General features: G+C 35.6%; 1 protein-coding gene across 1 annotated transcript; it reads right to left on the minus strand.

Annotated features, from left to right (window-relative positions):
- Nucleotides 1–414: 414 nt before the first annotated feature.
- Nucleotides 415–3,566, minus strand: LOC140952598 (uncharacterized). Its single transcript, XM_073402027.1, has one exon. It carries the CDS (start codon nt 3,465–3,467, stop codon nt 2,547–2,549), a length of 921 nt encoding a protein of 306 aa, XP_073258128.1. The 5' UTR covers nt 3,468–3,566; the 3' UTR covers nt 415–2,546.
- Between the last annotated feature and the right edge of the window lie 10,608 nt (nt 3,567–14,174).

Consider the following 14,174-nt stretch of genomic DNA (forward strand, 5'->3'; position numbering starts at 1 on the left):
TCTCAAAAACAAAGGCCCCCGGAAAAACTGAGACTCCTGGATGTCTCAAGACTCAGACCCTCAAATTATTCAGTGTTTTCAAATGTTATATTAACTTCCTTTAGATAGCAAGCAGCCTCTCTTTCTCTCTTTCCTTTTTGTTATTTTTTTTAGATAGCAGAGCAACAGACTCCCATCTCACGATGTAGTTACCATTGAAACAAACAAGTCAGCTGCAGAATTATTTTTGTGTGTGAGAGAGCTACTATCATGCTACAGTGACTAGATGTACACATTAAGTTATCTATTAACCGAGTTTTTTTATCTTCTTTATACTAAAACATTGCAAGTTTAGATCCCCAAGGTGAAATTGTTCCTAAAGAAGTTTCCAAATCCAAAACAACCACAGATATGGGGGGGGGGGGGGGGTGAAAACAAACTGGCACAGTCCTGCCAACAGTTACATTTGCAGCTTCTGCTAGCTTACAATTGTTGACATCTTTATTTTACACAGTGGATGCTATAGTAACAGTTTGATTCACAGTGCAGAAATAGCCAAAATTTTGAAGAACTACTGAGAGTTCTTTAAGCCATATTCAAAGGTTGAGCTTGTAATATATATTGTCAGCTTCATAAAATTAATCATAATCAGCATAAATTTTATAGATGATAAAGCAGCATGGTACAAAATTTTCAACACCAAATATTATTTTTTTTGTAAAAAATTATGTGATTAAAATTTCAGCCAAAGTAAATGATACTTGCACCAAAACAGGCTTCAGCAAACATACAGTGTACAAGTAACATAAGCTTAGGTAAAGATACAAGTGGTAACTTATATTTGTAACATGTCTCGTTTAATGACTTTTAGTTACCTTGTGTCACTCTGGTCTCATGTAGTTATCATAGTGTTCCAGAAGAAGCTCCTGACTACTTAATTCCTCTTGACATATCCAATAGCTAAATATGCTTAACTGGCCTGTAACTTCTTTAGAAGATTTCCCTTTAATGTGTGATTCCAGAAAATAAAATTATCCATACCCCCCCCACCCCACAGATGGTGAATGGAAATTCCTAAGGGGTGGGGGGGGGGGCTAAAGGGTAGAAATTTCTGCAGGGTATGGGGGGTGCCCACGAGAAACATTCTCCACAGGGTTGTAACAGACACGATCAATCTTACGAGACATACTCAAGTATATGTGGATTATTTTGATTTGTAGCACAACAAAAATCAGAAATAGATGTCCTTTCGAGAAAAAACTTAAAGATGTAACGATCGGTCCGTCCAACATTTGACTTTGACAAAGTCTTTACATAAATATCGTCCTTCGAGCAAAGCGATAGCAGTTCTCGGTGCAATTCTCAACAGGTCCCTTGCTTCTCCAGGAATAAATTGTAGCACATAGATTAATAATGTCGAACATGTATCTAGATTGCGGACTTGATTGCAGATTAGTCTGATAAAAACTGAGGCTAATCGAGAGCAAACGTCGTCTATCTTGGCGCTATATTTCTCAAGCTTGGTGTAAACAACTTTATGCAAATTTCTATTGACATTCAGGGAGATCATCGTGACAAACGCTGTGTGACGACCCAAATGATAGCCTCCCACGCAAATGTCTTAGGGGTTTGTGGGGGAGGAAAAGATTGCGTGACGAACCCGTAAGAACGTCTGCGTGGGAGGCTACCCAAATGAGAGCTTTGCTGTATTTTATCATTGACTTCTAATAAAGTACTGTTGAAGGCAAGCTGTTTGTCGAACAGACTTCTCGCCAAATCAACTTTTGCCCGAAGATATTAATGATCTGTTTCTTCTTCGTCAAGGAGACTTTCGATCACGTGCTAGGCGACAAAATAGATCATGTTTCACCGATGTTCATTTCTGAACATGAATCGATGCAAATATAGGATGCAAAATGAATGTTTGCATAGTTTGTTCTTTTATAACCCAAATAAGTTTTTTTGTAATTCCTGAAATTTGTTTAACTGCAGGCGTAATTCCTTCAAAGTTAAAATTAATGACAAACATCGACTTTGTGGTGACTTTAGGACCCGAGGCCCAACATTTACACTAATACTAAACTTTGTTTGTAAGTTAGTTTTTTAGTAGATTCGTTTGGAAATTCGAAAATGTTTGAACATAGTTTTATTACAATGAGTAGTTCAAATTTAAAGTTATGCTGTAAATGTTTTCTTGAGATGACATAAGCATATTAATCTCTGTTTTCCTGCCTTGCACATTTCGCTGGATGGACTAATAAAAAAAAAGAGACTGTCATTATCAAGCGTGCTCTACCTGCGTAAGAAATACATATTGCCTTGTAAAAGATTACAAATATGTCAAAGATTATAAAAAACTGTGTCTTAAGATGAGAACAGTTAATTTTAAATAGTAGACGGTCGATAATCTCTAAATGCGGCAAATAAAAGCCATGACAAGGAAAATAGGAAATTCCTGAGGGGTGGGGGGTTATACATGACCCCTCTGGAACGGAAATTCCGAGGGGGTGGGGGGGGGGTCTAATCGGAAGAACCATCCGTGGAAGGGGTATGGATATTTTCTGGAATCATACAATGTGAATTTGTTCATGTCTCACACAATTTGATGAGATGTTAAAGTACTTGTTACAATACCTGCACTGATAAGGTTTTTCTCCTGTGTGGGAAATTTCATGCCTCTTACAAGATGATGATTTTATAAAGCATTTTTCACAATACTTGCATTGATAACGTTTCACTCCTGTGTGTATCAGTTCATGCTCCTTACAATTTGATGAGTAGGCAAAGCACTTATCACAATACTTGCATTGATAAGGCTTCACTCCTGTGTGTGTGCGTTCATGCTGCTTGCAATATGATGATTGATTAAAACATTTATCACAATACTTGCACTGGTAAGGTTTCACTCCTGTGTGTGCAAGTTCGTGTCGCTTGCAAGATTGTTTCACGGTAAAGCATTTATCACAATACCTGCAGTGATAAGGTTTCACTCCTGTGTGTGAAACTTCATGCTGCTTACAATTCCCTAGATGTGCAAAACACTTTTCACAATGCTTGCACTGATAAGGTTTGAGTCCTGTATGAGTATGTTCATGTTCCTTGCAAGTTGATGGTCGGGTAAAGCACTTTTCACAATGCTTGCACTGATAAGGTTTGATCATGACTCCTGTATGAGTATGTTCATGTTCCTTGCAAGTTGATAGTCGGGTAAAGCACTTATCACAATACTTGCACTGGTAAGGTTTGAGTCCTGTATGAGTATGTTCATGTTCCTTGCAAGTTGATTGTCGGGTAAAGCACTTGTCACAATACTTGCATTGGTAAGGTTTGAGTCCTGTATGAATATGTTCATGTTCCTTGCAAGTTGATGGTCGGGTAAAGCACTTGTCACAATACTTGCACTTATATGGATCCACCTGATTGTTGTTAGTGCCATGTTCCAATAAATTAACTGCTCGCTTTGGTTTGTTGATTTTTCGTTTTTCCATTGTACTGTTCCCATATGACTTCTTACGATAAGATTTTTATGTTTCTGGGGGTTACGTTATTGATGCATAATGGTTGAGCAAGATGTTTTCCTAGTCTCAAATTCTAGGAAAAGAAAAGTTGAAAATGGACTTAGCAAAATCAATAGATCATAAGTTAACAAAATGCAAGCAACAAATAAAGCATTTAGCTGTATATTAGATGGAGTTTGCACAATTCACACTTTGTCCTTTCCCAACAATGTCAAAAATGTGTTGTATGAAATGGTGAACTGAAGTGCACTGTTTAAGTGCACTAGTGTACTTGCTATTTAGTATTCGGTGCACTAGTGCACTGAAATACTAATAACAGTGCACTTGGGTGCACCAGTGCACCGAAAAAATGCAATGTATTACTTCTCGGGATGGCTGCCTTGGACATGTCATTCAGACAGAGTAAAATACACTCAACGTATTGTACATTGAGAAAAAAATTAGACAAATGGCTTATAGAAAAATATTCTTTGGTCATTGGGCATCTTGAAAAGACATTTTCTTGCGTGATAACAAGTAAACAATATCCTGCACAAAGGATTTTGTAGCAAACATTGATTTCGTTTCTGTGTTCGCCATGCCGGACAACGGTAAGTCATCATTTTATTTTTTCATGCTACAAAATGTCTAAAATTTTCGTAATCTGCTGGAAAAAATAGGAAACAAGTGTTTGTTTTACGTGCAAGTTGTACTGAGTAAAAAACCAGACAAAGTTTGGCTGTAAGTTGCTTGGTGAACAACATTTTTTACATTTCAGCGAGGTTAATGTAATGCTTGAGAGGTCAACACACAAGTGAATTCGCATTATAATTTTGGAATTATGCCATTCCTACCTCCATAAATGCCACTAAAATTAAGTAAACATTGCAATTATACTAGTGTTGTAATTTCATAAGAATTGGTTGGAGCGTTAATTGATAATCATGCAAAAAGTATCCTGATTCACTCGAACTTTGGTTTGTAAGCGAACACAGTACACATAGCCTCTGCAATTCTTCAAATGCACATGGATGCCACTCATTAACAAAATAATGATTATTTTCACCGTTCAAACAAAAGTTGCAATGACCAATTTAAGAGCATTCAAAAATTCGTTCAAGGAATTAGAAAAAGTCATTTGAATTTTGCATCCAAAGCCTTCAAAGCGTTACAGTACAGCCACAGTACAGTACAGCCCAAAATAGTGCACATGCAAGAAGTAACGCAAGAAGTTGCTGTTCCACAAAACATCTAATCCACAACAAGAAGTAAAAATGTTGTATTTCTGTGGTTTACCCTCAAGAACTTTAATACGAAAGAAGACAAAAACCTTACCCCAAAAAGCTACAAAAATTACCATAAGCCCCAAGAGGGGGCAACCTACCTCTGAAGTGTTCACCTGCAAGGATTTTACGGTGTTCATCACCTTAAGATTGAAAGGCAATTTCTGTAACCATTTCAAATATAACACATGTAGGATTACTACAACCTACTCATCAGAGAAAAAGCTAAACAGCCCAATACTATTCAAAAATTACAGAGTAACTTTCATTTTAACAGCGACAATCTGAAGCAAATATTTAAGCTGCCACACTCTACCGTTGCCGAATCGTATGTTAAAGCCTTCCAGTACAAAGTAATTAACTCAATTCTTTACACAAATGCAAAGTTGTACAAAATAGGTTATAGAACAAATGATTTATGTACTTTCTGTGACAATCAACCCGAATCATTAACCCATTTGTTCTATCACTGCTCACGCTCTAAACAGTTTTGGATTGAATTTGAACTATATTGGTGCCTTATTTTGAATCAACGAATTCGTCTCTGCTTGGAAAATGTGCTCTTTGGAATTTTGATGGAAAATGCTCCTTTTTCTTCAATTGCTGAACTATTTTATAATTATTGAAAACTCTATTCGTGGGACTGTAGGAGCAAACAAATCCCTCCAAACATTCATGGATTTAGAGCCAAGATCATCGCTTAATATGAAACAGAAGAAAAAATCAGCAACAAAGAATTCTTTAAAAGAAAGTGGATACTGACGCCGTATTTGAGTTAACTGTATTAACTCTGTATTATTTCATTGCCCTGTTGTACTTTTTTATAATAATTTCTTTTAGCCCTGTAATAACTTAACAATTAATTTTCCTTTACTCTGGTAATGTCTATTGTTAAAGTGTTTTTTTGTAGTATTGTAAATGTAATTATTTAATGTGATTATCAATAAATATATTAAAAATATATATATATATATATATATATATAACACATGTCTGATGAAGAAATAAGGAAAATTTATTGCCGCAAAAAAAGCAAACAACAATTCTCTAAACCTTTGATCACGCAAGAAGTAAATTAAATGTAGTTTAGTTAACCTCTTAAGTAAACCATTCCAAAAATTATAGCAATCTGTTCCAGCACTTTCCAAAGCCATTGCAAATTTTCACTAACCCATTCAAAGCATGAATGGAACCTTAGAAACCCTTTAAAAATGGTTAACATGCCATTCATTAGCCATTAGTGTTAGTGAATGTTTTCCTGGAGGAAGTCACATTTAACGACAATGATTGATTTTAATCAACAATCAAAATAAATTTATTATCAACAGGTATTAAACATCATGCTAAAAAATTGCCACTTAACTTTTTTCCTTAAAAACTGAAAAGACTTGCACTTTCACTTTTTTACTTCAATAATAGGCTTAATAGAGTGAAAATAAAAGATGTGACAAGCGACTGGAAAAGGATGGTACTTGGCTGTCCACAGGGATCGTCTTTCGGTCCCCTTCTGTGAATTTGTTCCAAAATGACATGTCACTCCATATAAATAATGCCAATCAAAGTATGTACACCGAAGACCATCAGATGTATGTCATGGGGAAGAAGCACAATGTAGTCGCGCAAAGTATCAAGACCCAAGGTGACCAAGTTCTATCCTGGTACAAGAACAACTATCTCTCAGCCAACCCAGAAAAGTTTCAGCTACTTACAATAACCTGAGAAATGTTGACAAAGACAGTGATAATCAAAATGTTTCTGTAGATGGACATGCTATTGAGAGAATGGAGGAAATAAAGCTTTTAGGAGTTCATATTGACGAAAAAAAAATTTTGCCAGTCAAAAAGTAGGAGTCCTAGTGCGGCTATGCAACTTGGTAGCCTGTAATGCTAAACTATCACTTCACAAGTCTTCAATTCTACCCCATCTAACCTACTGCCATCTAGTCTGGCACTTTTGCAATGCATCGGACCGGAGAAAGCTCGAGTGGATTCAGGAGTGACCGCTAAGAGCAGTGTACAAAACCAGAATCGCATCCTATCAAGAACTGCTAGACTGCCAAACTAACGACGCTGTACAATAGGTGTCTACAGGACATTGTTACACTGATGTTTAAAGTTAAGCACAGTCTCATACAGTCTCGTTGTGAATATTTCTGACTTATTTAATTTAAAGAATACTCAGTATAACTTACAGAATGGTGACTTCAAACTACCAAGATTCAAAACTGTAAGATTTGGTAGGAATTCAATAAAATATATGGGACCTCTCATTTGGTCGAAGTTGCCAAGACACTTAAGAATAAGAATGATAGAAACTCTGAACTCGTTTAAGAGGAACATAAGGAAAGCTGACCTTTCAACTCTTGTAAATATGTAGATGTTTTTAGGCCTTTTAACAAATTTTGAAAATAATAATATAATCAATAATTATTATTATATAATCTACACGCAATTTTTTAGTTTTTTAGTGATTTGAATCTGGTATTTAATTTATTATTTTACAGTGTCCCCCATTAGCTTATAGCTAAAAACATAGACACTTAAATAAAGTTTTCATTTATTCATTTACAAACATTTGTTGAGCAGAAATTTTACGAGACTAAGAAGTTTCATAGAAATTCCAGGACGTCAAGACTTACCATAAAATTAATCCACTATTAAGTACCCCAGGGGCTTAATATTATTTAAAACACATTTTACAGTGTCCTCCATTAGCTTATAGCTTAAAACATAGACACTTAAATAAAGTTTTCATTCATTCACAAACATTTGCTGAGCAAAAATTTCACAAGACTAAGAAATTTCATAGAAATTTCAGGAAGAGATTAAATTAATCCTCCGTTAAGCTCCCCAGGGGCTTAATTATTTCAAACATATTTTAGGGGGGGGTGCTAATGGAGACGGGGGCTTATTTGGTGCCAGGGCTTATTTAATTTAGCAAAGACAATAATGTCAGTTCTTCATAAGGAATTATAACACAAAGTACAAAAGCTCAAGTTCAAGAAGTTGGAGGACAGCCAAGAATCAAAAACAAATCCAAACTTTCAGTTGGTGAAAAAAATGTCCAGGATCAGTGACTGATTAATACAGTCTCTCATTTACCAGTGAAGAATAATAATGAAAGACAGGGGGCTTATTGACTTCCTTCCCCTGAAAAGGGAGATGGCTTATTTGAGAGAGGGGGCTTATTTGACAAGGGGGCTTAAAAGAGGATTTATGGTAATACTGTATGAATAGAAAATACAATTCAGTGTACAGATCCCTGGTACATATAGACAATTTTACAGTTATGGACTTAGTACCGTAGCCTTCGAGTGAATGTGAGGCTGATGGTGACCTTGTTTTGATACAAACCTCCTTTGCTTTGTTATGGAAATTGTCCTTGAAAAATACTAGTTAGCATAGGAATAATTTGATTTACATTATAAAGCAGGAAGGTTTGTAACAAAACAAGGTCAACTCCAGCCTCGCTTCTACCCAAAACTGTATAATGGCCTATTGCCAGTACCTAAACCCATGGAAGAAAGTTGAAAATGTTTTTGGGAGTTAATCCCAATTTTTTCGCTCACCGAATACTCGACAAAACAATTGAAGTTTAACTCATTGAGCAATTTCCTTGTCTCAAGGGTTTACATAACCGTCTCAAACTCTCTCAGCACCCTTTTGTGTTTATTATAGCCTGAGCAAAACAGGAAACTTTTTCACTTATAACTAGTTGGGTTCTGAATCAAACTGGTTCTGCTACTTACATTTCACGATAATTTCATTAGATTATTTAGTGGAGAGGTTCTTACCTTTTCAGAGAAGTTCGGAAAACCTGCTGAAGCGACCACAACCAGGAGCAGCCAAAGAGAAAAGTCACACAAACAAACGTTCAGTGGCATTTAGCTTAGCCGCTGCCATTTTTTATTACTGGTCCTCATTCTTTCTCAAACAACAAACCAAAAGCTTGGTAACCATTCAACGTTGTACGTTCGGAACCTGGGCTCCAACCAGGCTCAATATGGCGGAAAATAGAAAATAATGTGGATTTGTGAAAAACTCAAATTGTTCTTGGATGAAAAGCGTACAGATGACTTTCATTACAATACAGAAGAGGTAAGCACATATTGCAGAGTAATTTACGTGGTTCTAGTTCGCCCCAAGGTTAACGATGAAGAAGTGGTCCCAAAATATGCTTCTAGTCTCTCTACACGATAATTTGATTGGGAACACTTTAAATTCGAACTATCTAAAATTGTTGAAAGAGAAAAATAAGGAAAAACTGGACAAGACGTTATTTATAAACTTCCATACTTTATACTTTCGATGCACATTGAAAACATGTTGAATCACGATATTCTACCAGAAACTTTCAAGGGTTGATCTGCGGAACTGTGCGCTTACCGCGGAAGTAAGATGCAATGAAATTATCCTGAAATCTAAGTAGCAGAACCAAATGATTTCATAAAGCATCTAAAAACCAGGGTTATAATTCCTGTGCCTGACAAAATGATAGGATGACTTGGTGAAGCCTGGGCAAACCAAGGTTATGATTCCTCAAGCATTCACTGAAATTACAATTGTTTATTTGACTATGCATGCCTTTTCGTGTGCAGTTCAGAACTCATCTAGTTACAAGTGATAACTCTTCCTGTGATTGCTTAGCCTAAAATAAATACGAGACGCTGCTGGGAGAATTTGAGACAGGGAAATTGATTAATAAGTTAAACTTTGATTAACTTGTCGAGTTTTCAGTGAGCGAAATAATTGGGATTAACTCCCCGAAAAATTTCCAACTTTCTTCAATGATTTTAGGTACTGGCAATTTGTACCAGGGATCTGTATACTGAATTGTATTTTCTATTCATACGGTACCATAAATCCTCTTTTAAGTCCCCTGTCTCTAATACGCCCTTCCCCCTTTTCAGGGAAAGAAAGTCAATTAAGCCTACGCTGTCTTTTAAGCTCCCTTCCCCCTTATTATTCTTCACTAGTAAATGAGAGACTGTAATAATCAGTCACTGATCCTGGACAGTTTATTCACCAACTGGAAGTTTGAATTTGTTTTTGATTCTCAGCTGCCCTCCAACTTCTTATACTTGAGCTTTTCCACTTTCTGTTATAGTTTTTTCTGAAGAACTGATGCCACTGTCTTTGCTAAATTACTGCATTTTTTCGGTTCTAAGGCGCATTCAGTTATATATAAGACGCGCCCCAAACTTTTTAATGCAATTTTTCTAAATCGACAAACTGAAAATTAAGCCAAAATACCCAGTTATATGGTGAAGCAATGATTTTTGGTTAACTACAATAGGTTATAGCGTGCTTTCCAATGACGCTGATTATGGTCATTCACCAATGTTACAAAAACGAAAAAGGTTACATACCGCATACTGCATACTGTATTGCTATTAAAAGCAAAAAAATCACACCTATCAACACAAAAAGCATCATTTTCTAAAGCTGTGAATACTTGGGGAATCCATTTTTGTTCCATAACAATGTTACATGCATCGGTGGTATCAAGATAAACTCGATTGCATAATACATGAGCCTGAATATTATTGTTAATGAACTGTCAAATCTAGTAAAATTAAGCCCTTGTTTAAGGTCTCGTTTGTTGTGAGGAAAGTTAGAAATTTACTTGCAAACAAGACTTTTTTTATCAACTGAGTAGAACAAACTGCTACAGGCAATGGACTGGTTTAACTAAAATGTATCAAATCATGTTTATTTTTCTTCCATTCCATTCAGTGTTGTTTATCTATAGCAACACCGTACAATTAAAGGAAGAGAGGTGACAACCAGAAATACATCAGCTTGGCGCATGTGCATGCAGGCTTGTAATCTGCACTTTTTTGACTTTTTGCTAAAAGCTTGTACTTGCTGCCCTGGACTTGTTTTAGTTATTTAATAAGTGCATATTTGTGACATTGTGACATGGAAAACGTGCTGTGACATGACATGCATGCCCATGGTTTACCTTATTCCCAAAAATCCCTTTAAGGGTCACAATTTTCAAGCAGGATGTAACCTGTCACTGATTTTGATAGTTGATTAATTAAAACTAAAAAGCATTGTCAATGACTTTTGTGACTTTCTCCAGGAAAACGTACACTAATGCTATTCTATCAAACAGGCAAACACTAACGGTTGTGTATTAAAGTTCTTTCAGGTAAACCGCAAACATATGGCATTGTCACTTCTTATGGTGGCTTGCATGTTTTTGCGGCACAACAACTTCTTATGTCACTTCTTGGGCATGCATTATTTTTGGGCTGTTCTGTACGGTGGCTTATGCTTCAAACTTGCAACTGCAAGCAGCAAACAAAATTCTAACAACTTCTTGTGATGCTTTGAACACTTTGGATGTGCTGTAGTTAATTTTTGTTTTTCTGTTTTATTTGGGTATGGTAATGTATACTAATGAAGTTGAAACAAAGAAAAAATAAAAATAACCTGAGATAAAAAAAATAACTACTGACAACAGGTGCAAAATTCAAATGACTTTTTCTAATGCTATTAAATCAGACGAAGGACTTTTTTGAAAGTCTGCTCGAGATTTTTCAATATTTTGTTCAAACAGTTTTTATATCCATTTGTACCTGATCCTGGGTAGCATTCGTGTACGTTTCAAGAATTGTGATGTTCAAATCCTTCTCCTTATGTGGCATTTGTATAAAGTTCACGTAAATCATCAACAGGTATTTTCAGCAAAGTCTCAGAAGTCTATCGAAGTTGTGATTAATTACCTGTCCTAAGATCATTGTGATTATTGACTTTTATTGACAAATAATAATAACTAATCAATCAACAGTTACAGCATGTATCAACAAATATAATTAATCAATCGACAGTTATCAGCAAAATATATATAGACCATCACGGACTGATTGACATGTATCGTCCTATTAAGAAGTAAACAAAATTTCAGTGAGGCAAGATTGCAGGGGTTTCATTAAGAATTGCAGTAGCAGGAGGATAGTGTCAAGTAACAGGAGAATATTTTGAAAGAGTGAAGCCCTTTCCCAGAAAGTGCTTTAAAATATGAGCCTGCAAAGTGTGCGTTTTAAACCCTGCCAAGATGGCTTTTCTACTGTCTGATAGCAAATTGTATTTTTCATAGCTGGTTCAGAGAACAAAAAACACTTCATACCTCTACATGGTTTCAAAACATTTTTTATTAGCAAGCACATTGTTAAATTATGATTGACTTCTAACCCTATTACACACTCCTAGATTTGTGACATGTGGCTCTTTCTTATTAAGGTATAAGATCTCCTATGAAAGATTTCATTTGAAAAAATTATAACTCAAAAAATAAAGAATTTTGTAACATAAAAATTACTCAGACCTATCAAGCGAGAGCTGAGCTTTCAGAAAAACTGATATCCAAGGTGTCAATTTTCACACCTAAGGTGTACATGTATCTTCTGATTTATATCGCACGCTCATAAATTCAATAATTCCATATTTCTGGCTTTCTCTCAATATCTAGGAATAAAAAAAAATCGAACTGACTTATAATTAGATTGTTCATTTACCTTTAAATTCCCGCCAGTAGCCAGTAAATTTTTCCTGAGAGATAGAGGTGGAATTTTTTTGTAATGCCCTATAACTTCAGGCCACCGCTAAAATTCCAAAATATTCCAGCAATTGCTGGGAATTTAATACTTTTTTCCATAACATTATGTGAATAAACCTGCAAAGTTTCACCGCGGTGTTATAAATCCTCATATTTTTACATCAATTTGTTTTCATTGCGGTCCAACAAAGCCGCAGAATTGCCCTTAATTTTCATCACGCTGCACTGTTTTCTTTTTCACTATCTTGAATTCTTACAAGCAAACTGCTGTCCTTAATGTTTGTTGTGACACTGACCTGATTGTAGCACGGAAAGTGGTGAGAAAATGCAAAAATCTTACATAACGTGCTCTCAATATGGCGTCGTAAACAACATTTTAGCCTTAGCAACATGCTAATTTGCATAATAGGTCATTTAACTATGGCTTTATCTGTCATTGACCTTGCAAGGATCATATCTCTGATGTGTCTCTAGAAGGCTTTCTACAGCCATAGAAATGATTTAGAAATATCAAAATAATTGTCCTTTATTTTGGGAAGCAGAATGTAAGAGAATTTTCCATAATTTGCCCTAGCTTATTTAAAACTTATAACACGTTATCACATGCCAGGTTGTGAAAATTGCAACATTTCTATCAACAACGGAGAGTATCACGTCGGATTTCAGCCCTGTGATCATTAATATCTCCAAAATAGCGCTCTTAGATACCAACTTTGGCCTTCGTTCTCTTGGCTTCTATTTAACGAAAAATGCTAACAGGTATTGTAACAAGTGCTTTAACAACTCATCAAATTGTGTGAGACATGAACAAATTCACATTAAAGGGAAATCTTCTAAAGAAGTTACAGGCCAGTTAAGCATATTTAGCTATTGGATATGTCAAGAGGAATTAAGTAGTCAAGAGCTTCTTCTGGAACACTATGATAACCACATGAGACCAGAGTGACACAAGGTAACTAAAAGTCATTAAAAGAGACAAGTTACAAATTCAGTTACCACTTGTATCTTTACCTAAGCTTATGTTACTTGTACACTGTATGTTAGCTGGAGCCTGTTTTGGTGGATATTTTACTATAAGCATCATTTACTTCGGCTGATATTTTAATCACATAATTTTTTACAAAAAAATTAATATTTGGTGTTGAAGATTTTGTACCATGCTGCTTTATCATCTATAAAATTTATGCTGATTATGATTTATTAAGCTGACAATTTATGACAGGCTCAACCTTCGAAGATAGCTTAAAGAACTCTCAGTAGTTCTTCAAGATTTTGGGTTTTTTCTTCACTGTCAATCAAACTATAGCATCCACTGTGTAAAATTAAGAGGGCAATAGTTAAAAGCAAGTAGAAGTTGCAAATGTAAATGTTGGCAGGAACATGCAGGTTTGTTTTCACCCTTCCATATCTGTGGTTCTTCTGGATTTGGAAAGACTTTAGGAGCAATTTCACCTTGGGAATCTAAACTTGCCATGTTTTAGTATAACTAAGATAAAAAAAAAACTTAGAATTAGATAAAATAAAAAACTTACTGTGCTTTTCAAAAACATGTGACCAAACACTGAAATTCAAAAGCAAAAAAACTTTGAACACCAAACAGATCAAAATCTACCAATGATCCCAAATCACGACCCATGACCTTTTGTTTCCTAATGGGTCCGCTAAGCTGTGAATGTGAGAAAGCACCGATTTTTCAGAATTTGATTGACATTGCAGAAAAACTCAAAATCCAAAGACGTGTGAAAAGACATAAGGAAAACGTTTTAGCTATAAATGCGAGCAGACTGTTGTGTCGAAGACGTGGCACTATAAAGATGCTAATCGAGCTTGATCTTAATATCCGCTGAAG

This window comes from Porites lutea, chromosome 11, assembly GCF_958299795.1.
Source record: "Porites lutea chromosome 11, jaPorLute2.1, whole genome shotgun sequence".
NCBI classification, from domain to species: Eukaryota; Metazoa; Cnidaria; class Anthozoa; order Scleractinia; family Poritidae; genus Porites; species Porites lutea.